Raw genomic sequence first — 22,719 nt, 5'->3', positions numbered from 1 at the left:
GCTATGTTTTTTCTTTTCTTTTCTTTTTCTCTAAACACATTACCCTCAACCCAACATTGAACAGGTGCCCCGAAGGTGCAAACGAATGCTATATACAGAAACGATAGAATTTACTATCGTTTGTTTTATTTATCGTTGCTTCAACGTCACAAAGAGTTTTTGTATTCTGTGTTAGCGCCGCGAAGCAACTGTTACTATGAGAGCAACTGTCCCTCCTGAGTGATGAAAGATGAAAGTCACTGAAAAGGTTAGCCAGCTGTAGGACTCGAACCCATATCTTCTGGATTACCGGTCCAGCTGGGGCTTAATCGGTTCATCGTCGTTACGGTCGTTACACGCTAACGAGTGGCGGGAAATTCAAAAAGGCGGGCGGGAAATCTCAAAAGGTGGGCACGTGATAAAACACGTGGACGGCGCTCTTCGCGCGATACGTGAAGGCCGTGGTACACGTCACGCGCAATGTGTCACGTGCCCACCTTTTTGAATTTTCAGCCGCTCGTTAGCTTATAACGACCGTAACGACGATGAAGCGATTAAGCGAAGGCGTGTTAGCTTAGCTCAATTGGTAGCGCCCTGGACCGATAATCCAGAAGATGTGGGTTCGAGTCCTACAGCTGGCTAACCTTTTCAGTGACTTTCATCTTTCATCGTTAGTTTCTTAGGCAACTTGAGGTCTTGTATGTGATTGTCCCTTCTATGTTGTTCCAGCCTCAGAACATCATTTTCTCTCATGGTCGGTGTGCGTGTGTTTTGTTTGGTAGCAATCTTGATAGCACAGAGGTAGGGTTCCGCGTTTCCGGTTTTAATCGAAAAACACCGAAAAACATACGCCGGGTAAATTTTCCCTCATTCGGTTTTAATCGAAAAACACCGAATACAGATGGACATTCCAGGACATGGCAGAGATAAATTGCTGCACATGCCCAGCAAGTTGTTGATGCAGATGAGAAAACCACACAGAAATACGATGGTTGTGAAAAATGTTCGTTTACTTTTTCGTTAGCCGTAAAACGCCACCGCAGCGAACAACGCCATGTTGAATAAGAGTCAAGCGGAAATTACATTGTGGTTTCTATTCGCCGATAACTGTTGGGTAAAGCATGTACACTTCAGGAGAAACATCGACAAACGCCGTTCTCGCGAAAATCAATAATCATCGAAAAATATACGCCGAATCCGCCGAAAAATAAAAACCGAAAAAGTGGAGCCCTACACATAGGAAAGCATGGTGGTAAAAAGAAATATGACGCGTCGTTTTCAATCAGGGAAAGTGTGCAGTCAGTTACTCCACTTGGGTAATGCATAGCAGCGGTACTAGCGTGCGTTCGAACAGCGTGGTACACACACAGGGACGTGCCCAGGCGACCACTTTAATTTGGCGCGCATATCGGGAAAGGGGGTGAAGGACCCTGATATTTAACTTGGTGATTGGGGCGATCCCCCCCTGTATTCGCCACTGGGTACAACTTTTTGAAACCGTAGCGGGGCGTTAAGCTTTCATCCCTTGAAGCATGTCCAATGTCTCTGGTTCCCTCAATGGACCTGAGCCTACATTCCTTTTAGTTTTTTGTTTCTTTGCGGAGGTCTACATGGGCTTTATAGCCAGCGACATGAATTCCTGAACAAGGGCACACATGCCCGTCCTCGGTTTGTTCCCTGCGGGGCTACTCATCGTCGGCGTTTGAAATGTTCACTGAGCCCGGTTACTCAAACGGCTGTTCATTCGGGAAACCAGTAATTAAGAAGAACTGTACTTCATATCGCAATGTCAGAAGCGTGGACTCGTCAAAAAGGTCGATGCAGAAAAATGGAATCGGTCCCTCACAGGCCCATCGGTCCCTTGGGGCTAATGGCCATTCTCCGTGGGACGAAGAAGAAGAAGGCCAGCAGCGTCGCGGCGTTTCGTTATTCGGGTTCTGCAGGAGAAGCAGACATGTACAAGTTACTCAAAAATGTATTTAAGACGGAGTATAAATACATGAAAATTAAAGTAATTAAGATAGAGTACGAAATACTTCAAAAAGTATTTGAAATACAATTAAGATACTATTTATCCTTGAACGCAAAAAGTCACTGGTCAATGCGGCAAGGCGCCGCAATGTGACATAAATCACGTAAACCCCGCGTACTAAGCCAGCCGTCCCTGTATGATAGGAGTCGTCTAAACACAAGTCCCAAAACGATGACAAAGGGATACCACATAACTCCACTAACTATATGTGACCCAGAACAAAGCAAACTTCTAACAGGTCCCTCCCGGCGAGGTCAGAATTCGGCGTTACCGCGTCAGCTGTGCACACATAATAGAACCCTCAGTCGCCAAGGATTGGTACACATGGGGCAAGATCTTTAAATGGAGACTTCCAACAGGGCCAATGTCCGGGTCAAGTCCGATCGACTCAGGAAATTTCCACAAAACAAGCAAGATAATGGAGAGACAAGACACAGAAAGTTTGAGAGGGAGATCCAAAATATGTAATTAGAGTATTCAGTAAAAAATACCATAAAATGTATTTTAAATAGAGTACAAATACATAAAACAAAAATTATTGAGTAGAGTACTAAAATACCGCAAATTGTATTTAAAATATTTTAAATACAATATTCCAAATACGTACAAGTCTGAGGAGAAGTCAGAAAATCACTGCCGAAGAAATGCGTCTTTTAGCCAGTATTCGCTGCAGTAGCACGATAGTCTAATAAATGTTTTCTTTATCTTCCCCTAGAAGGAACGCGTTAGCATTCCAAATAAAGACAACACCCTCAGTATGCGGACGCACAAAATTTCTAGAAATCGTTTACAAACCGTTATTTATAAGAGTTGCAAGGGCTAAGGAAATGAGGGCGCACAGCTTCTTTGTACTTGGTGAACAACGCATTTATTAACGCGTTTATGTTTGTTAGTAACATACCATGGTAATATTAGATATATGAACGAGGCGAGGGGCAGCCCGTGCACTGCGTGCAACGAGGAAGCACGTTGTTACGACGCTGGGTGCGTTCCTTTTCATTTCCGTTCCCATCATTGTTCTCGAAGTCAGTCGTGACATGGCAGATGACAGTAGGCTGCCGAAAATCCTCTTTTCTTCAGCAGTGTTCATCGCAGTAGCCATCGTAGCTACCATCTTGATCAAATTATTTTTCGAGCATCAAGGTTCTGGGACACAAGAGCACCTGGACTTCTGCTGTCCCGACCTCGTACGCGCATTGTCGATGTCTTCCAACATGAGCGTGAACCCTTGCGCAGATATCTACAGCTACACGTGCTACAACTGGGACAGCAGCCAATCGTCATCCGTCCTTGAAGACCTCAAGCTGGAGGAAGTTACCATCCCTACATTCACCCGCAGTAAGACCGCCGCAAGTCAGACCATCGCCAGGTTCTACAGCGAGTGTCTCTGGGAAGCGTCTCGCAAAGACCAAGAGGTGGACTCTACGATTGAAGCACTCGTGCATGCTCTGGGACCTCCAGCGAGTCCTTCACCTGTAGACATGCTGACCTTCCTGCTTCGAATTACTCTCCTATATGGGATGCGTCCAGGAATACTGATCAGCACCAACAGGTTTATTGGAAACATCCGGCTGCGGCCCGATAGCTCGTTGAACTGGGCAGAGGAGCAGAGTTTGTCACACCGGCGTCGTGCATTGACGAGGTTTAATGCTCTCACAGGAAATACGTTACGTCTCGAAGATCTCGTTCGCCTAGCAGCCCGAGCATTTAAAGAAGGCGGCGACACAGGAAAGCTGACTCGCTCGGGACTGGACATTCTGCGGAATATTCTACCAGGTATTGACGAAGATAGTTGGCGGAAGGAATGGTTCGCATGTTCTGGCTACAATTTATCGACCAGATTTCTCGCGTCAAATGTAAGCAGGCTGAAGTACTTTTTCACCAACATAATCGGCAGTTCTCAACCAATATCCCTGGCCTTGCTGATCATAGAGGCAAGCGTAGACTCCTGGTTGACATTTTTGCACGCCATCAAGAATCTCACCCCTAATGGCTTATGTAACGAAAAAGCGCTGCACGCCGGTCTTCTCTGGGACGTTGTTGTAGCCGAAACTTTCGGAGATCCAAATAAGGAGGTTTCAGTCCGCGAAATGTACGACTGCATCGTAAACAAAATGCTGCTCTCCATCTCGATTTTTTTTCCTCCAGAAGACATTCCCATTGTCAGGCGAGGACTACGAGCAAAAATCTATCTGACCACGGATTTTCATTTTCACAACATTACCCCTCCTGTCAACGTATCTGGCTTCTGGAAGAGACAACTGGCCATTAGGGACCACGAACGAGAGATGCGACTGTTCCACAAAGCGCTGGGTCTTCCCAGCTACCAATTCGGTGCCTTCACAAGTATCAGGATCAATTTGACGTCATCGAGACGCGAAATGATCGCTCCGCCAATTTACTACCGGCTGTTGAATTTCACGAGCGGAGCGGACACTCTCGTAAACATGGCGGTCATGGGGATCAAAATTGTGGCACAACTCGATTACTTTCTGCGGCAGGGTACATACAGCAATCAAAGTGTGGAAATTCTTAAGGCCATTGCGGACTGCCGGCAAAACAAGGTTTCCTACTCCTGGCCCAACTTGAAATTTGACATCGAGCTCGTAGTGAGTATGACAAAGACTACCATATGGAACCATCCTGTGAATGCTTTGGGTCTCAATCTAAACAGAGCGAAGATCTTCTACATGAGTTACATCTACCATAATTGGTGCGGCAAAGGAATATTCCAAAAGAACAGGGCTCAAGTAGTGAATAAGGTCATGTTGTCAATTTCAGATTTTCGGCGCGCTTTTGGGTGCCCACCAGATCCAATTACTACCTACTGTTACCTTACTCCAAGAAGACGTGTACAAGAAATATAGTGTACAGAGCAGTGTTCTTTGCTGTATGCTTCTGGAAGCGGAAGCCTGCTGATAGCTCTTTTTGTTGCATTTTGAACGCCATATCGTATATCTAGTAAAATAACTAATAGACTAATGGCCTGGAGTATATATTGGAAGGTTGTACCCGCTGTACAACCGTTCTGAAATTAGTGACTATATATGGATAAGATAAGGTTCCGTCAGCTCTAATACTTGTCTCGTGTGCGGACTTGAAGCCGCATCAGTGGTCACTGCCACGGGCTGCTTGATATGACGATGGTGCGCTGGCAGCGGAGGTAACAATGGTGTCATGTTCACCACCTGCATCGCCGGAAGTAATGTTCACTACCGCCCGGTAGTGCCGTAGAATAAGAGATAAGAAAACAAACATGCGAAACGTTGGTTATCTATTTGGCTACGGAGAACCTTCCGCTACATTTTGAACACGCGGGCATGCTTCTCGCAGAAAGTATATCAAAGAAAAGTAACTGAGTAGAGTACTAAATACCTGATCTTCAAAGTACTTACGATAGAGTGTTAAATACTTTTAAAAGTAAGTTGTTACTTTCAAGATACTTCGACGGCACAGTTGGAATTTGCTGTCGAAGAAATACGAAGAGCGTGAGTTCCAAATGGCATCACCCAGAAGCTTCATCAGCTCGCAGGAACGACTGCTTTTCAAAATTACTATTCGATAGCCTGCCCCGTTTTTTTCTTTTTTCTGACACATTATCCCAAATATTGAACAAGTGCTCCGCAGGTGCAAACGAGACTGCGATACAGACACGACAGAATTTACTGTCGCGTTTCAATTATCGTTGCATTAACGTGTCACAAAGAGTTGTTTTTTATTCGGTGTTAGCGCCGCGAAGCAACTGTGGCTATGAGCGACGTAAAGATGTGGACAGATGAAGAGAGGACAGGTATTTAATAGGGAGTTTTAGTACGCGCAGGACCACCAACGCTATACGTACGTGCGCAAAGGCGACAGGGTACGATATACTAGAGCACACTTTTTACGTCTCCTCTCACGCTACGGCTTTCGGCACGGTTCTTCTATCCTCGCCGGTAGAGGTCTCAAAGGGTTACCCCCGCATAAACTTTCTGGACAAGCCTCATGCAGACTCACAAAACCCGAGGTGTGCACACTACCAAGAGAGACGTGGATGTCCCGAATGTCTCAGAAGCAAAAGCGTATGCAGTGATTTATCTCCATACCCCCCCCCTCCCCACACACATACACCCTCCCAACATTCTCCTAAATGTTTTGCGACACCTCCTAAATTTTTTATCTGCCCCCCTACAAGGAGGTCCTTGCTATCTCAGCTGTAATGACATGTCGGTAATGGCATGTGTTAAACTGCCGTGACGTAGCTGGAATAGGGTGTAACTGTAGGGTGTACCAGGATGAACCACTGAGCATGACAAAAGAACTTTCGGTCGACCTCCGTGTTCCGCACGGAGAAGTACCTCTGGTACTGTGTAATGTTTATTGTGTATTGTTTTGGGTTTATTCAGTTTAATCACATGACGTCCTCCGCAGGAGCGCGCCACTTTTTTCGACGTTAATAGTCCTCTAAATAGCGTAAAGGCAGTGAACGAAACAGGAACCAAACTTCGGGGAACCTACATCATGGCGGCGATTTCGGCTTTTCGAAGCTAGTGTCCTCTGAAGGAGTGACGTCAATGAATATCTTCATATCTTCAAAATAACTTGGAAAAGAAGTTACTGAAAAAAAAGTAAAGTTGGATTTCTAATTACCTGACCTTTGAACGTATTTGCAAGATACCAAGTCACTCGCAAAAGTACAAGAACATGTGAAGAAGCCTAGAAGGTGTATCGGCAGTCCGCACGAGGGTTACGAGATTGGCTAGGTGCAGCTGGCAACTCTGACCAAAACAAATCTGAACCGGCGTTTCGGTTTGGAAAGCGCGACCTGTGCCGTGGTGTAGTGAAGTTCGAAGAAAGTTAAAAACATGCTGCATCATTTGCAAAGGATAAGTGTTACGTGCCTTCGGTTACGAACATTCTCGGCCAACTTAATGTCGCGTCGTCTGAAGCCTCGTGATATTACGACCAAAGCAGAAGTGAAACTTCCCTACGAAACGGACACAAACGTGCAGAAGCATACCGAAATCTATCGGTTCGACAACTTCAGGCACTTTTCGGTGATCAAGTTTTTCGGTATCACGCAGCTCATGTTCTGGGCATACCTCGGAGACTTCTCGTACCATTATCTTAAGGATGCACCTCAGCAAGTCGTTGACGAAAACGCATCTTTTTGGTCGAGGGCTGCTGCGAAACTGACGGAGAACAAGTACAGGAACGGAATCACGGCCATGTGCTTGGCTTTGGGTAAACACTCCTTTGACTGTTGGTATATTGAACTTTGTAGTTTGCTTAGCCATTATGCGACTGAGTTAGCAGCCTGTGATACAGTGACTACATGTCCCAATAACCGTTTCCGATTCCACTCTCTCATTGGCCAGTTCGTCCAACCGAAATATGACGTAGACAAAACGATACCAGCGTGTCCAATCAGGAGCGAACATACTCAGTACCCCCACAAACATTTCTCGCATCTTCGGCTTATAGTCACAGCCCTAACGAAATCTTTACATTTTATTAATGGTTTATGCTGCCCTGCTTTGCATGTCAAGCCACTGGGGTTACTCACACCTTTCTGTCTACATAAATTATACAAGTCCTGGCTCCATTTACAGGAAACTTCGTGGGCATCGCCATTGTCCTGTTCACCTTGAGGTCTGTGCGGTCAGTCATCCTGATGAAGGGCGGACAGAAGGCCTACATACAGACCTACTCACCGATCAGGACAGTCAGGGGTTTCGAAGTTCCAGTGTCACAGCTCAGCTGCATGCACTCCCGCCTGGAAAAGGGATCTTACATGTCCCTCAAGGTGAAAGGGCACTGGATGTACTACCTGCTGGACCAGCGCGGTATCTTTCCACACCCCAAACTCTTCGACAACACTGTTGGAGTGAGGAGAGCGGTATAGTTTTGCTAGCGGAAGGTCATAAAAGTAGCGAAGTAAAGAATGTGTGTATGCCTGGGACAATTTGTGCTACTTTACAGTTAATGGAGCACGTGAATTACAAGAGTGTCATATGTTCATGTAGTACAAATGTGCAGATTGCATGAAGGCAATAAGTAGTGTTCCAGGTGCTCCACTCTAAATTAGTACGAGCCGAATCATCATCTTGGGGCTACATTTATCCTGGAGTTTGAGGGGACAGCTAAAAGCAACGAGATAAAGAAAAATAAGTCACCTTTGTCGAACCCTTCAAGATAACAGTGCTATACTTACTTGAACACCAGATAAAATGTCAGTTTTTCATACAGTTTAGTTTAATTTCCCTGTAATTTAATTTCAGTATAATATAATTTTCCATAAAATGTCTTCAATATAAATTCCAATGTTCCAATTAGGTTCCCCAGAGATGTGGCTCTAAGTGAAGTGAGTTATTGAAGACTATAAGAACGTTATAGGCAGGAATGGCTACTGACCCCCCATCAAAATAAGCCACATGGACATGTAGCGGTGTGTTGCAAAAGAGGGTCTGTATGTTAAAGTAAATAGGTTACATTTGTTTGACGCCATGACTCGAGAATTTGTGAGCGAGGAGGTCTCATCAAATTGCAAGGATAAAAAAAAAAAAACAAAACAAGCAGTGAAGGTCTGCTTCCATAAATTGTCACTTTTTGGCTATGCTCAGCCTCATTAAACGGTCACTTCCTCGCCCCTCTAAGTGTTCCTCTACAGACACACTGCCTGGCATCTCCACAACCCCCCCCCCCCAACGCCGCACGCAGAAAACTGCAACAGTTGTCCAAACCTCTATTATATTTGTCATTTTTGTCAAAGTCGTTGCATACAGTCGAGGGAACGGCCAGCCTGTGCACGTTTGTCTTAGAAAAAAGAAAGAAAAAGAAAGGACGACACAAACCGTCCGAGACGTGAAGAAGAAACAAACCTTCCCGTTAACAACATGTACAATGCAACAAACACGGGGGGGTAGTGCATTCACAAAACCCGCTCGTAAAACACTATGTTACAGGATGCTCCTTGCACAACACATCCACACACAACCACATTTTTGTTTGTTTCTTAAAACAAAAACTACCACATGCAACCCACTGGAGCATGCGAGATTTTAAAGTAAAAAAATGCCATGAACGAAGTATCCTGTGGGCTTGTCTTTGAACCCTGTTCTGCAAAACTCTCTCTATATTTCACCAGGGAACAAATTTTTGTAAGACTTCTTTGTTTTGTCCTTTTTCTTTTCGTTCAACAGGTGGCACAAAAGTGTGGCAAAAGAGGCTTCCTATCTACAAGCTGTCCCAAGTAACATGCACCAGGATTTAGAAGAAAAAAAAAAATTAATAGAGACAGCGCTGTGTGATAATGCGCACTGCAATCTCTGTGCACAGACACGTTGCCACGCGATACCTTTTATTTTGCAGGCTTTCTTTGTACGTTCTTGGAACCCGATACTTCAAAAGCTCGCTAATCAACCTTACCTAATCAGCTAATTAGGCACAACAAACAATACTGGATTAGATCCCGATGCATGTTAGTTAGGGCACCGTGTACATTATCTAATTTGGCTGATAAGCTAAGATTTGTTTCATCACACACACCGTGCATATGGTTTGTCCTCGGCTAGTAATACACCACACAGTAATATACCTCAACCTTTCAACAAGATATAAATTTTGAGAGATACTGATCACATCACTTGCGGTGAATTAAATGTGCACATATTAACCTGTGCTATCATCTTTGCAGGCAACTGTACAGTACATAATTATTGCATAGGACTTTTTTTGTTTGAGTATCAAAACGTTGGGAGATATACTCACAAACAAGTGGTTTTATGTACAGAGAAAAAATAAGAAGAAGAAGGAACAGATGATATGCACACATGAACGAGCGGAAAAGGCAGCGACTTGAGGAGGCAGATGTATTTGACTTCTTTGAGTACCACTTACTGGTAAAAGTATATGTCATGATATCGTGTATTCATCAAGACACTGCTTAATGGTACGGATCAGGCAGGGATGCCTCAGGGTCGTCCACCCCCTCAAGTCCCAGCGCTCACCGCGCCTCATTTTATTTTGTTTCTTCGTGAATTTTTTTTTCAATATTTTTTTTTGAAACAGGTATGTCCTTATTTCGAGCACAAAAAGGGAAGCACGGAGTCTCTGCCTGGAGGGTCTCCTCCGGCATTATTGCAGTTTGTCTCATCTACTTTGGCACAACACACGTAGGTGAAAAATACTGTACGAAAGTGTGCACGACTGTGGGCGTGGCTGGCGGTCTTGGGCAGATTCCAAAAGCTACCTAAGGCTAGCTAGAAAATCGTATCGGTGCACGGATTGATTCTAATCGGTTGCAACTCCCTGGAAACACTGCACAGTTATCTAAGGAAAGGGACTATTGCATCGCACTGACCACTGCTTGTCACAATGTCCAGAGGACTCCTCTCCATGAGGTCATCTATGTATTTAACCTTGACGTAACTAATGGTTCACCTTGTATTGCTCGAGTATTGCTACCACAATTCGCTAGGACCATGTCCACGTGCCTTAACTGCCTGGTTCTTGTTGGCGGAAGAGAGAACAAAACACTTTGCGGTTGCCTATTCTTGCTTTTGTGCACGTTCTTGAGGTAAGTTTTTCTAATCACTTGTCGTAGCTACTTTTTGCAGACTCTCCACTCTTCACCATTCAAATAAAGTTGTTGTTGTTGTTACTTCTAGCAGCGTCATGACATTCGCAGTCGCAAATATTTATTTACGAACTTCTCGTATTGAGACCCACTCAAAAGACTAAAGGTGTTAAGCAGAAGGCAAAACGGTACGTGTACCCAAAAAAGCAGCCTAATCTGAGCAACGGGCGCTGATGTCACGAGCACAATGTCATCTTCACGCCGATTCATTCGCGTGATTATGCGGCGCGTAAAGCCTCGCGTAAAACGTGTCGGCGCGAACAAGTCACGTGAACATGTTTTACATAAAAATTTTTTTGGAACTCGATTGTTCATTTCCTGGTTTTTACAGTTTTGCCTTCGCTCGGGGGTGCCGAAAGCACGCATAATAAAATTCTTGTAACGCGACAACCGTTAATTCAAATGCACTGCACACTCTGGAAGAGAAAAAAAAAAAGAATAAATAATGAATCTAGATAACTTTCATGAATATACTAACATAGCTCCACCGTACACAATGTTTAAAAAATAAAACCAGGTGACACGCTGAACGAACGAACTTGCAATACAGCCTCCACCGACAACGCACCCACGGCACGCTTAAAAACCCGTCAGGCGTGCAGATGGCGCTACCGAGCAGACTTACTGCGTGCACAGCCTGTAACCTCGGGTTGTGGCTGGAGACGCCTCGTTCGATATCAGTCACGAAAAACTCTGTAGAAACTGAAATACATATATATTTATATATGTATGCACTCTTGCATCTGTAACACTAGAAAGCCATCACGCTTCACCTGCAAACCACGACGCAATAAGGGGAAAATATATTAACGAGATAGGAATTTTTTTTAAAAAAAAAGGTGGGTGCTCTCTTCTTTACAGAAGCCTCTCACCTCGGAGGATTAAAAAAAAAAGAAAGAGGAAAACCTTTTCTCGAGAGAAATAAGTGTCAAACACTCCCTCTCTCTCCCAACTGACGCCAACATAGAGCACCCCTTAAATTTCGCCCCGTAAGCCTTTCTTTTAAAATTATGCATATATGCGGTGGCTATAAAAAGGGGGGCGAAAAGATCGTAAGTCTGCAATAATTGTACGTATATATATATATATATATATTACATGCCTTTTCCAAGATGCAAGTTTACACTAGTTTTTGGCCCTGACAACAGTGAGCTTCGTGTGGACCTCCTCTTCCGAGCCACCGAGCAAAATAGACTTCCTCTACTATATGCACAAGAGGGCGCTGCTCCGCCCAGAGAAAATATAAACATTATACAGTCTCTCTCTCTCCGTGGCGGCATGCATCCACCAAACAGGTAAATCTGGGGGTGTAGGTGGCGCCACGTTATTATTGCAGGTGCGATTTGTCATCGGCGTTTCAGAGGGGGTGGCACTACATGATTACGCGACCGAGCCGGTGGCTGGGCTAACGCTGCTGCCTGACAATGTTTTATCTCCTTTTTTTTTTTTTACACAGTAACGAGTTGATGACTATGACGTTTTCAGACTTTTTTTTTTTCAGCGCGTGGTTCCGTGGCGGAAGTCAACGTGTGCGTGATTCTGTGCCTGGCGTCGGGACTCGTAACAGTGTACTTCCCCACCCGATTTTTTTTTTTTTTTTAATGTCCCACTTGGGATGAGCAAATTCGGTGCTGGACGCGACACACACACACTGAGGATGGGGCCGGGACCTACCTACAAAAAAAAAACAACAAAAAAACACGCTAGACGGCGAAAACGTTCCCTCACCGGGACGATCCGCCGAGCAGCAACAACTGCTGCTGACTGGTGGCTATCTTCGCCAGGTTCAGCAGCGCGTGCGCCCCTTCCGCCATCTCGTCCTCCGCGTTGCGAAACCTCTCCCGCACTCGTGCCACGGTGGTCGCGGAACGCTTGGCCGGCCCCCGCCGGAGCTTCTTCCGCGTGGGAGTCGCCGAGGGCGGAGAGGCGGTGCGGCGCCGTTTCCTCGGCGGCACGGAGGATTGAGTCTTTGATTGCTGAGTTGGCCGCGCCGGCGGCGGAGGAGGAGGAGGCGGCGGCGATGGCTCGACGACATCGTACTGGACCCCGGTGTCCTCTCCTTCGTCCGAGTCCTCGTTCGTGTTGGCACTGCCGTTGCTGAGGGAAGCGCTGTACGTGTGGTCCTCGCTCGGGCTGCTCGTGATGATGGGCATGACGGCGCTCGCGGGGTGGTGGTTGGCGGTACCTCCGGTTGCAGGTGGACCGGACGCATTCCTACAACGTTTGTAACGCAGCATGTGGCTCAAAACGGTGGCGTTTTTTTTTTTTTTTTTTGTCCGCTGCATACACAGAGGCGTCAGAGGCACATGGCTGCAAGGTGAGGTGGGGGTAGGGTTGCCACCTTTTGGAGTGAAAAATACTGGCTGAGGGAGAGGAGGTGGAATAGAGGGAAAGGAGGAAAGGCTCATGCGAATGGGAAAGTGGGTGAGGAATGTTCCAGCTGGCTCGACACAACCACCAACAGCTTTGCACAACCACTGCTCTTGCACCCTCCGAACACAAGACGTAATGAATAACAATGATAATAATACCAATGAATAATAATAATAATGAATAACTAAGAAAACGACTGGTGACTGCGGAGTTTGGTCTGTGCCCCAGATTTATTCAAGCTGTAGTGGAATGTTGCAGGAAAACCCCCGTAAAAGCCCTTATGAAAGGTCTTGAGCCACAAATACCAGCAAAAGGCTGCCGGTATCACCTTCCTACCGGCAACCGGCAGAGCGCGCAAATAGCCGGCAATGCCGGTATAATACCGGCCTGGTGGCAACCCCAGGTGGGGGTGGCAAGGACGTTGTACGTCAACGGGGGGTCTACTAAACCGTAACCCTTCAAATTCCCCGACCAAAAACGAAAGGGAACTTGGTGCCCGCTGCTACGTTTCGATACGGATCTCCGCTAAAACGGATCATTTATCGAGAAATTAGTAAGACTGCCCCCACTTTTTTTCTGCCTCTGAGCATGCCGTACTGGCGAGGTGCGACTTGCGGCAATGTTGCTGCGGCGTCGCTGCTCCGCCACTCATCAGCAGTCTCTATTCGCTGCACATGATGACGGCACTTGTCCGCAATTTTCCCCGACTACAGCAGTCTTTTTGTCAAACTCCCCGACGATGTTGGTTTAATTATTTTTAGGTTTAGCTGGACCAGCTATGACACCGTAGATAATGGGATTTCATCACACGGTCGACTACGTTGTGTCTGGGTACTACAGGTTTTCCCGGTGATTTTAATCCAAGTGCCAGCTAAATTAATCCATGTGCCATGCAAACTTTATGGGGCATGGATTAATTTAGCTGGCACTTGGATTAAAATCGCCAGGAAAACCTGTAGATTCCATCCAGAATGACAATTTTTGGAAGAATTCAAGCACAAATGTATTCATCATTCAATCATGTATTGAAACATGTGAAACACAAATTAAAGGTAACATTTAGAGGGGGTATACAAACATCTGCCCTTACAAGTGATGGCACATTTGAGCTTCCTGGTGTAGCTAGCCAGGACGTAGTTAGCAGTCAGAGCCTCACAAACTACAACTGAGCACCTGGTTTCAATGCACACTCTTGCTTACTATGCAGCAATAAGCACACACTTGCGCCTGGTATTCGACATTATTCGATTCGCTACTATTCGAAGATTTTGCTATTCGATTCGTATTCGATTGGAACCCAAAAATCACTATTCGCACGGCCCTAGTCTCCAGCCAATCTACCATTAAGATCTCATTCCAACCTGGTCTTACCTGAGCTTTGAACGCCTTCTCTTGATTGCCCTTGGGCTTGGCGGAGAGTCATGGCAGCTGTCATCATCGTCGTCATCGCCTGCGATTTCAGCAACAGCCACATCAAGGAGCATATCAATCAATCACTGTCCAACGCACAAAACTCACTGCGGAGGAGAAGAAGGCTCGGACCATTCTGCAGCGCCAGCATCGTTGCGGCAGCGTCCACGTCCTGGTCTGGAAGCGTAACCGGCGATATTATCACTCTTGTCACAAATTCGCAGAATCTGGACAGTTCGTAGTGCAGCCTATATGTTGTGTTGGCGCATAGGCCAATGAGCAATGAAGTCACAAACTGGCCAGTAAACCAACGCAGTATACTCTCGCAGTTATATAACGACCTGGACTGCCGAGAACGAGGCATCCCGGTTGTCGTACTGCTTCCGCAACCACCGACTCTCAACTGGTGGGGGTAGGTGCTCACCTTTTGTTGAAGAAGCTGCTAATCTCTTTGACAAGAAGGGAAACAGAGCTGTACGGAATCAAAACATGACATGAGACACGCTATGTCCCTGGTGGCTTGTAATGGAAACTTACAGGGTGAAGGAACATTGGTAGTTGGCAGAGAGTCAGAATGCTGATCACTACTGAAATGAGAAAGGAAGTGGTATTGCACATTACTGCCAAGAATGAAGTTGAAGTTTTGTGAACCTGTCCAGGATGTTACAGTTTCAGGGCCTAGCAGTACAAGAACCCTCTGCAACCTGCTAGACTGTGTCACACACATTGAAGTAATATAAGAGAAGGAATAGGAATAACTGAACTTTCTGCACTGGCTCTGTTCCAGTACTGCTTCAGGTTCCCAAACACCCTTGTCAGGATGTCTACTAAACTGCGGCCTTCAGATTCCCCGACTTTTCCAGGTTTTCACCGACCATTTCAAGCCAATTCCCTGACCGAAACATAGGGAACTTTGTGCGTGCTGCTACGTTTCGATAAAGATCCCTCATAAAAGAGATCATTTATTGAGGAATTACTAAGACTGCCCTACTTTTCCGACTCCGCGCTTGTGGTATTGGTGAACTGCTACTCGCGGCAACGTTGCTGTGGCGTGGCCACTCAACCACTCATCAGCACTCACGATGCACTGCGCATCGTGACACCACTTCTCTGCAATTTTCCCCAACTTCAGCTGCCTTTTTGGCAAATTCCCTGACAATCCCATGACTTTTCCAGTTGCACGAAAATTCCCCGTTTTCCAGGTTGGTAGACAAAGCGACAGTGTTTTCTTTCGAATAATGATAAAATCAGCCCCTTACTGCTGTGCTCTACCCCGAGCTCGGAGGAACACTGAAGGTATTTCATGCAGAAATCTCTCCAAAATAGAGTACCTGCTTTGGGAAGAAGGCACTACAACAGGGCTGGAGGCAGATGTACCCCACAGCCCCTGGGGAAAAGCTGGGGCCCTGCGCACCGCCTGCACCAGCGCAGGGCGGTATTCGGGGTCGATGCACCACAGTGAACCCTTGCCCACACCTTTCTCACGGTCCACCTTCACGGGCGATACGAAAAAAAAAGAGGTTCAGTGCCAATCTCCCGTGCGGCGGAGTGGCCGGCGGACCTACCTTTCGGAAGCACTTGTTGAGGGATAAGTTATGGCGCACGGAGTTTTTCCAACCCGTGGGGGCATTCTGGAAGTAGGGAAACCGGGCAAGGATCCAGGCGTAAATGTCTTTCACGGGAAGTGCCTTGGTGGCGGACTCCTCGATTGCCATGAAGATGAGGCAGCTGAAGGAGTAAGGGGGCTTTGCAGTAACGTGCACCTGCATTTGAGAGCACGTGCCCTTGAAAGGTCGCAGTTGCATTTTCGCTGCATTACTACTATGGGCACACCTATTACAGATATCCAGATGATAGAGATATCTAAATGGGGGATATCCAGAAAATAAGTTCATGCAGACAATTAAAAATAAACAACAAAAAAACTGATACTTGTTAAAATGCTTGGTCCCTGAATGCTTCAAGATGCTTGGCCCCTGGTCACATCCAGTCCTACCAACGCTCTGCCGTGAAAGCTCTCTTGACCTTTCTGGATGCCATAGGACTTCAATCCTTATTGTGAAAGGGCTTATTTAATTCCCCGCATCATCTAGCAATGGGGTAGAGTACCGCCCCTGGTGATGGAACTCCCCATTCATCATGTCGCAATAAAGTTGTTGTTGTTTGTTTTTTCCCCACTGGGTTCCGTATATCTTAACATTTCCAGGCAGTTTTTTTATACCATTATTCGAGCAGTTGTTGCAGCCCGGCATCAGTTTTTGCATCCCCACATCATCGAATGATGCCACCTCTCACTTAAATACCCCAAAGAACGCACACGGCCCTCAGTACGTCCAAAAGTGTCACCATGTTCTGGTCCTTCAATATGGATCCGCAGAACGTCCTGAGGATGATACTAGCGGATCGTCCATGAAGAGTCGTTTGCAGTAGTCAAATCAACGAGCGATTCGCAGTAGTCAAACCAACACTCCCACAACAGTAACTGCTCTCCACTATTCACAAACAGAACTTATTTTCTGGATCAACATAATCGATTTTGTATCTTACGTTCTCAGGAATAAGTCTTTGTAGAAAAAAAAAACAGGCCACAATCGTCCAGCAGCCGTAAATTCCCAGGCACCAGAAGGGTTTTTCAACAAACGCTTTGCATCAACCTCATCCCTAACCTGCGGATTGTAGGGCACCTGCCCCGCACTCCACTCTCCGGCCTCTCCGTCATCCGCCACTCTCGTTGACCTGGGCTGTCCGCCCGCTCCACCGGCGGAGCTTCCCGGTAGCTTCCGCAGGAGATTTGTGTCCTGAAGCCAAGTGAGGCTGGTCAGCTCATCGTCGGCAGCGGATCCTGCACGGGTGCCCCCGCCATCCGGGGGACTGCCACTGCGGGGGGGCGTGCCCCCCGCGGGGGGAAAGCCCTCCTCGCCTGCCCCGATGCCCTGGCTGCTATTCTGGCGCGGAGGGCGAGCAAAGGCTGCATCTTCTCTCATTGGCTGTTCCTCTACCGCCATGGCTGCTGGCAGGGACACCCTTCTCGTCCCTGCTGAAATTGGGCACCAAGGTCACGTGTCAAGGTCAACCACTTATCTAATAAGAAACCGCAGCTCCTCTCAAAAATATATAAGCACTGGTTGAGAGAACTTGCACAAAAAGAAAAGCGAAAAGGGCCGAATTAGAATTTTTACTTTCCACATGTGTGATAGCTATGTTTTTCCCTGTCAGAGAAAGATGCCACGGGAAAATAGTGAGGCCAATGAGCTTGCACAAGGCATACAGTAAAATAGGCCAGTAGAAAAACTGTGCAATGATCCTGCAGGGATCGTTAACATACAAAAGTGAAACTGACGTTCTCAAACTATATGGGGAGCTTCGTTCCTTGCGAATTCTGACACATTTTCGGGCAATCGGTCCACTCGTGGATAAGATGATGTTGATAAAACTTCAACCACGGCCCCATTTTTAACCAGTGTTCCAAAAATTTCAACGCGTTATTGAAAAGTGAGCAGATTTAAAGTGCTGACAGCCCAAGAGACCTCGCGCGCAAAGTCCTTTATATAGATATAAAGAACTTTGCGGGTATATATACATATATATATATATAAAGATGTGTGTGTGTCACGCAGCAGGTCACGTGATTCACGTGAACGCTCGCAGCTACGCGCGCAATCTTGCATGGCCCCGCGTTGGTCCCTGGGCGACATCGCGCGCAATGCAGCATTTGCACACGATAACCACACCTATGTGTATGTGCATGAAATTATATTTTTGCTTTAGACGGACGATTTGCCATAATTAATGTGCCATATCTTCAAAGCACGATTAGTTTCTCGCAATTGCGTTTCACACAAACAACAGATCCGCAATCTATAGCTATTCGTCAAGCAGTTACCACCTCCACACAAACTTCCATATCATTTAGATGCTAACAGCCGCAATAAAGCCCGTATCTTCGCCCGCATCACGCATTTTGACGGCTCGGCGACAACGACAGGCAGCTTAGCCTCGAAGCGACGACATCGATACGCACCCGAACTGCTCACCCAGCACACGTGAACCGGTATCCAGGACACCAACATGGTCACGAAATGATTCGCACTTCCAACGCGGGGTTACAAATCTTCGAAACCGCATGTGTACACAGACACTTAACGGTGCCCCTAGCAACGCGCTGAAGCGTCATAGCAACGGCCAATCTCAAACAGCAGATTATGAGAGAGAAAAAAAAACGACAGCTCTCCAAGACTGCGCACTTCACTGAAAAACAAAAAAGAAACGAATAGTTTGTGCCCAAAAGGACTGTCTAAAAATGGAAAGCGTTCAGAATCGACTTCTGCGTAAGTTATTGCAGACGAAGCTAAAGCAGAAGAGTTTCGTCAAGTCGCTGTCTCGAGACTTCACGTTTGTTTACGAGACCGTGGATTTTCCTCTTCGCGCGTCACACCCCATGCTGGTGGTTGCTAGGCTACCATCTAAAAAGAAAAGCGGTACCACTCCTCCACCTCGCCAGAGTGACTTACACACACACACGTGCTTGCTCAAGCCATACTCTTTTCTTTTTTTTTGCTTGTTATCTGCGTGAGAAGATGTCCCATGTCTCCTTAGAAGATGTCCCATCACAATATTTCTTGGGGTCCCGTCGAACGAACCTTTAACGCAAGCCAAGCAGTGATCGCGAATCAGAGACTGAATAGCAGTCGTGCCACTCATTTTTGTGATAACCCGCGAATAGAGAAGCCATTTCAGTACAGCGAGAAGCCAAACGACGTCATGCCAGAAACGAACGCAATCGGTACTTGACGCCGTTGCCACGGCGACAAGACGCTCCTGAGCCCAAACCCCCTTCCTGGTTTTGAGAAAACAGAAGACGCCATCGCAGAACTCTGCCACCCACACAACCGCGGCACAGGATGCGTTCAAAGTCTACAACATCTACCTTCTGTCGAAGTCTTCTGCGTTGAAGCAACTCCTCGTCCTTAGTAAATGCTGGCATAGAGAAACAGATCCTGAGGCACGTTACAGTCTGAAACGAGAGAGACAATCTACGTGAAGAAGAGTGACAAAGTATTCACTTAGACGTACAGGTTGCAAGACCGATAATAAGGTGGCAGGGCATATGCCCTTTCCCCTCTGTTTTCTCGTAAGAGAACGTAATTTTGTACGAAAGCGCTCATGGCAAAGATCCACACAATGATTACGACCACTGACCAATGAGTTAACTGCCCAAACTAGAAGAGAGACAGATTTAACAAACTTCGTATCCCTTTCAACGCCGTACCCACATAAATTCACTATCACATCACGCATGTAGTCACAAATGCAGGCGATTCGGAGCCATCGGTGAATGAAATTAATCAAATGGTCCCGTTGCCTACACAAGTACAACACACCTTAGAAACCGATGCTGATCCGATCCCGAATTTTAAGGAAGTGTTAAAAATGAAATTACATATGCCGAAGACACACACACTCAATCTACTCAAAGCAGACGACAGCAGCTCACGCAGCAATCACGCACGGCGAAGTACCGCCCGCTAAGCGCATGCGCGACAACCGCGGTTACCACGGCAACGCTCCGCAGCGTCCTTTTCGACCGCCGAGGCCACGTGACATCGGGAATACTGCCACCCGTCGCTATGCGACCACCGGCGGGAGACAAGTAAAATGCACTGCAACAGATGCAACTCGATAAATAATCGTTCAGCTCCAGACAAAAAAATCTAGCGGTTCCAGCTGTTCTCTCGAAATAGCGTCTCACGAGCTGATCATTCGAAGCACATGTAATCCAATTAGTGCACATCTACCTTTCTAAAATCTCATCGGCAAGACACCAGTTAATTCGGGGAGTGCTTTTTCTCAAGCCGTTCCCCCGACGCAGAGGCCACTCACGTCTTGCCCAATATTGCTACAATATTTTACAGCAATTTTCCTACCATTTATTGCTTATCACCACCAGATTCATCACCAAAACTACGTGAAAATCTGAATGAATGTTTCGCATAAATGCTACTAAAGACGAAGTTTGTAATTGAGCTTGGTAGTTCCAAAAGCCCATTTCACGCCTGCTTCCGGTTGTACAAAGTGGGTCACCTACTGAAGTACACTAATCCCATGTACCTTCCCAAGTGCACAAATTTATGCTTCTTTCTTTCAAAGTGCATATTACACCTCTGCCGCATTAACCTGTCTCACTTGCGACGCCAGCATAAGGAATATAGGTAATAAGAATGCAGACGACAGGAGACAAATGAGAGCTGCTTCTGCGCGCCACGCAACGAGGACGTCACAACGCGTAACGAAAAGTGACGACGTAAACAATAATAGCAACACCTCCTGCCAGTGACGCAAAAAAGAATCGTCAATTTCTCTCTACGCACAAGCAGACGACAATCCGATTATCATCCAAGTGCGGGACACATCTCACGCGTCACATCACCATGGCAACCAATATGGCGTCCACGATGATGCGTGGAAGAAGCCAGAAAAGGTGCGGCGAACGGAGTAGCTATAAACACGGTCGCTTTGCATGCCATCCGTAATGTTGTATTAACCGTAGGCTTCTGATGCAATCGAAAGGTTGTTTACTGATTGCAGTCTAATGAATACTCTAAATGCTGCTTCGTGCGAAACAGTTATAAAGTTACGCCTGCGGTCAGTACTTGTGGATGCTGCATTACATAGCACCGTGGCTGACGGAGACGAAAACAAGTCGATCGGTCAGCAGAAGGCAACCTCACTGTCGGTGTATATTGTATTATTTTTGAAGGGATTGGTGTATTCCACATGCATCGTACTCAATCAGTAGCATTAAGGAAGTTCCCTTTAGGAGACAGGTGACCGTACCTCAATGTCATCGCCAGACAGAGATGAGCAGACGTAGAAAAGACACAAAAATGCAGACGACGTAATTGCTGAAGCCCACTCCTGCCTATTTAGCAGACGACACGATAGCAACACCGTGCCGCTGATATCGAGAGGTCACGTGATGACGCCATACTTAAACTTGAGGAAGCCTTACTTATGCATTTTTCTCTTTTTCAAAGCTTCGCGTGCAACGCGCACGAAAGGCAACATGCAAACAACAACAAACAATATATAGCAAGAATAGAGATACTCAAGAGCCACATCGTATTCGCACAAAAGATTCACACATGCCAGACATTTTGTTTTACAAAAACAAATTGATAACACAGCAGAACCTCATCGGTGTTGTACGATTATCAAAACGTAATGAGGTTCTCGCTGTTTCAGTGCACCATTTCACTCTGGTATCTGGGGCTGCATGCACAACTGTACACGTTACAGTGGTCCACGTTACATTAGTGCAAAGCTATCGTGCTGCGTTGTCCAATCCCGAACTCACGTAATACAAATTCTTGAACATAAAACATGAGATGACTCCCTTTAAATCCCTCCGGTTGCATGAACCCGGCGATAGGAAGCTATTTGGGGCAATCAAAAATGGCCTCGTAGGTATTTGGTCTGTTGTATACCAAGCATCGTGCTGCACATCCGTAAGGCCAAATTCCAAACACACGGTCAGACACTCAATATACGCCACTGATTTCAGGTACACCTGTAAATACTAATCGACGGCAGGATGTTTGTGTGAGGCAATTAAGCCTAGCGGCACATGGAGAGTTTCGCAAGCTAGCACAGACTTTCCTGATGGTTTCAGAGCGCGATGGGACGCTACAGGGTCTCGAAAGAACCCCGTTTCACAAATTACCACTGACACAACAATTTCAAAAGGTACTTACAAAGAAATCACTGGTATAAAATACGTAAACATTCCCGCAGCCGTTCCACCTCGTGTGATGCTATGTTGGCTTTCCTATCCTTGTGTACGTTGCAGCAGCCGCCGTTACTTCTGCTGTCGTGCGTGCCCGCCGAGGTTATCCTTCAGAAAATGTTTTCGAATAACGCATTACCTATTCGTTCAACGACAGCGAAAACATATATCACGTTATATTTAAAAGACGCGATACACGATAGAGGAGTAGTACCTCTGAAAAATCGATGAAGTCCTGAAAATATAGATGAAGGGGGTGATGTTTAGTTTACGGTAACAGCCTGTTGCTCTCGCCTTACGTACTTCCTGGGCAGCGTTTTATACTTCCGGTAACCCGAGATCGTGGATGCTGCGCTAGCCTGTTGAATTTTTATCTTCTCCGTCAATTTTACGCGTGACAAAACAATAAAATACTTCGTGGCTCAGAAATTATGATTACTTTGAATCATTTCAACTTTGATGAGCTGCCCGTACACTGTATCGCAATCTGGGTCACCGGCGTTATTTCTTTTGCTGCTCTAGCAG

General features: G+C 46.3%; 1 protein-coding gene across 5 annotated transcripts; it reads right to left on the bottom strand.

Annotated features, from left to right (window-relative positions):
- Positions 1-1,831: 1,831 nt before the first annotated feature.
- Positions 1,832-22,283, bottom strand: LOC135397098 (forkhead box protein N2-like). 5 transcript variants are annotated; one of them, XM_064628435.1, is made up of 11 exons: positions 22,163-22,283; positions 19,339-19,425; positions 17,078-17,448; positions 15,977-16,174; positions 15,743-15,903; positions 14,949-14,998; positions 14,836-14,883; positions 14,511-14,588; positions 14,373-14,451; positions 12,357-12,842; positions 1,832-1,916 (listed from the first exon to the last, which is right to left on the bottom strand). In XM_064628435.1, the coding sequence occupies exons 3-11, from the start codon at positions 17,414-17,416 to the stop codon at positions 1,847-1,849; spliced, it is 1,509 nt and encodes a 502-aa protein (XP_064484505.1). In that variant the 5' UTR covers positions 17,417-17,448; positions 19,339-19,425; positions 22,163-22,283; the 3' UTR covers positions 1,832-1,846. The 5 variants fall into 5 exon arrangements, with proteins under 5 accessions (XP_064484505.1, XP_064484504.1, XP_064484506.1 ...); XM_064628434.1 differs by lacking the exon at positions 1,832-1,916 and adding an exon at positions 7,482-7,766; XM_064628436.1 differs by lacking the exon at positions 1,832-1,916 and adding an exon at positions 7,482-7,766 and having other exon boundaries at positions 17,078-17,445.
- Between the last annotated feature and the right edge of the window lie 436 nt (positions 22,284-22,719).

The sequence above is a fragment of the Ornithodoros turicata genome, chromosome 6 (genome assembly GCF_037126465.1).
Source record: "Ornithodoros turicata isolate Travis chromosome 6, ASM3712646v1, whole genome shotgun sequence".
Taxonomy (NCBI): domain Eukaryota; kingdom Metazoa; phylum Arthropoda; class Arachnida; order Ixodida; family Argasidae; genus Ornithodoros; species Ornithodoros turicata.
Note: the sequence above shows the minus strand (reverse complement) of the source record. Positions and strands in the feature narration are given on the sequence as shown.

Coding starts and splice junctions, on each gene's coding strand:
- LOC135397098 (XM_064628435.1), bottom strand. CDS start 17,416: ATGGCGGTAGAGGAACAGCCAATGAGAGAAGATGCAGCCTTTGCTCGC. Junction 16,175..17,077: donor AGGTGCCCTACAATCCGCAG/GTTAGGGATGAG, acceptor TCTCAAATGCAG/GTGCACGTTACTGCAAAGCC. Junction 1,917..12,356: donor CTGCTCGGCGGATCGTCCCG/GTGAGGGAACGT, acceptor CTTCTCCTGCAG/AACCCGAATAACGAAACGCC.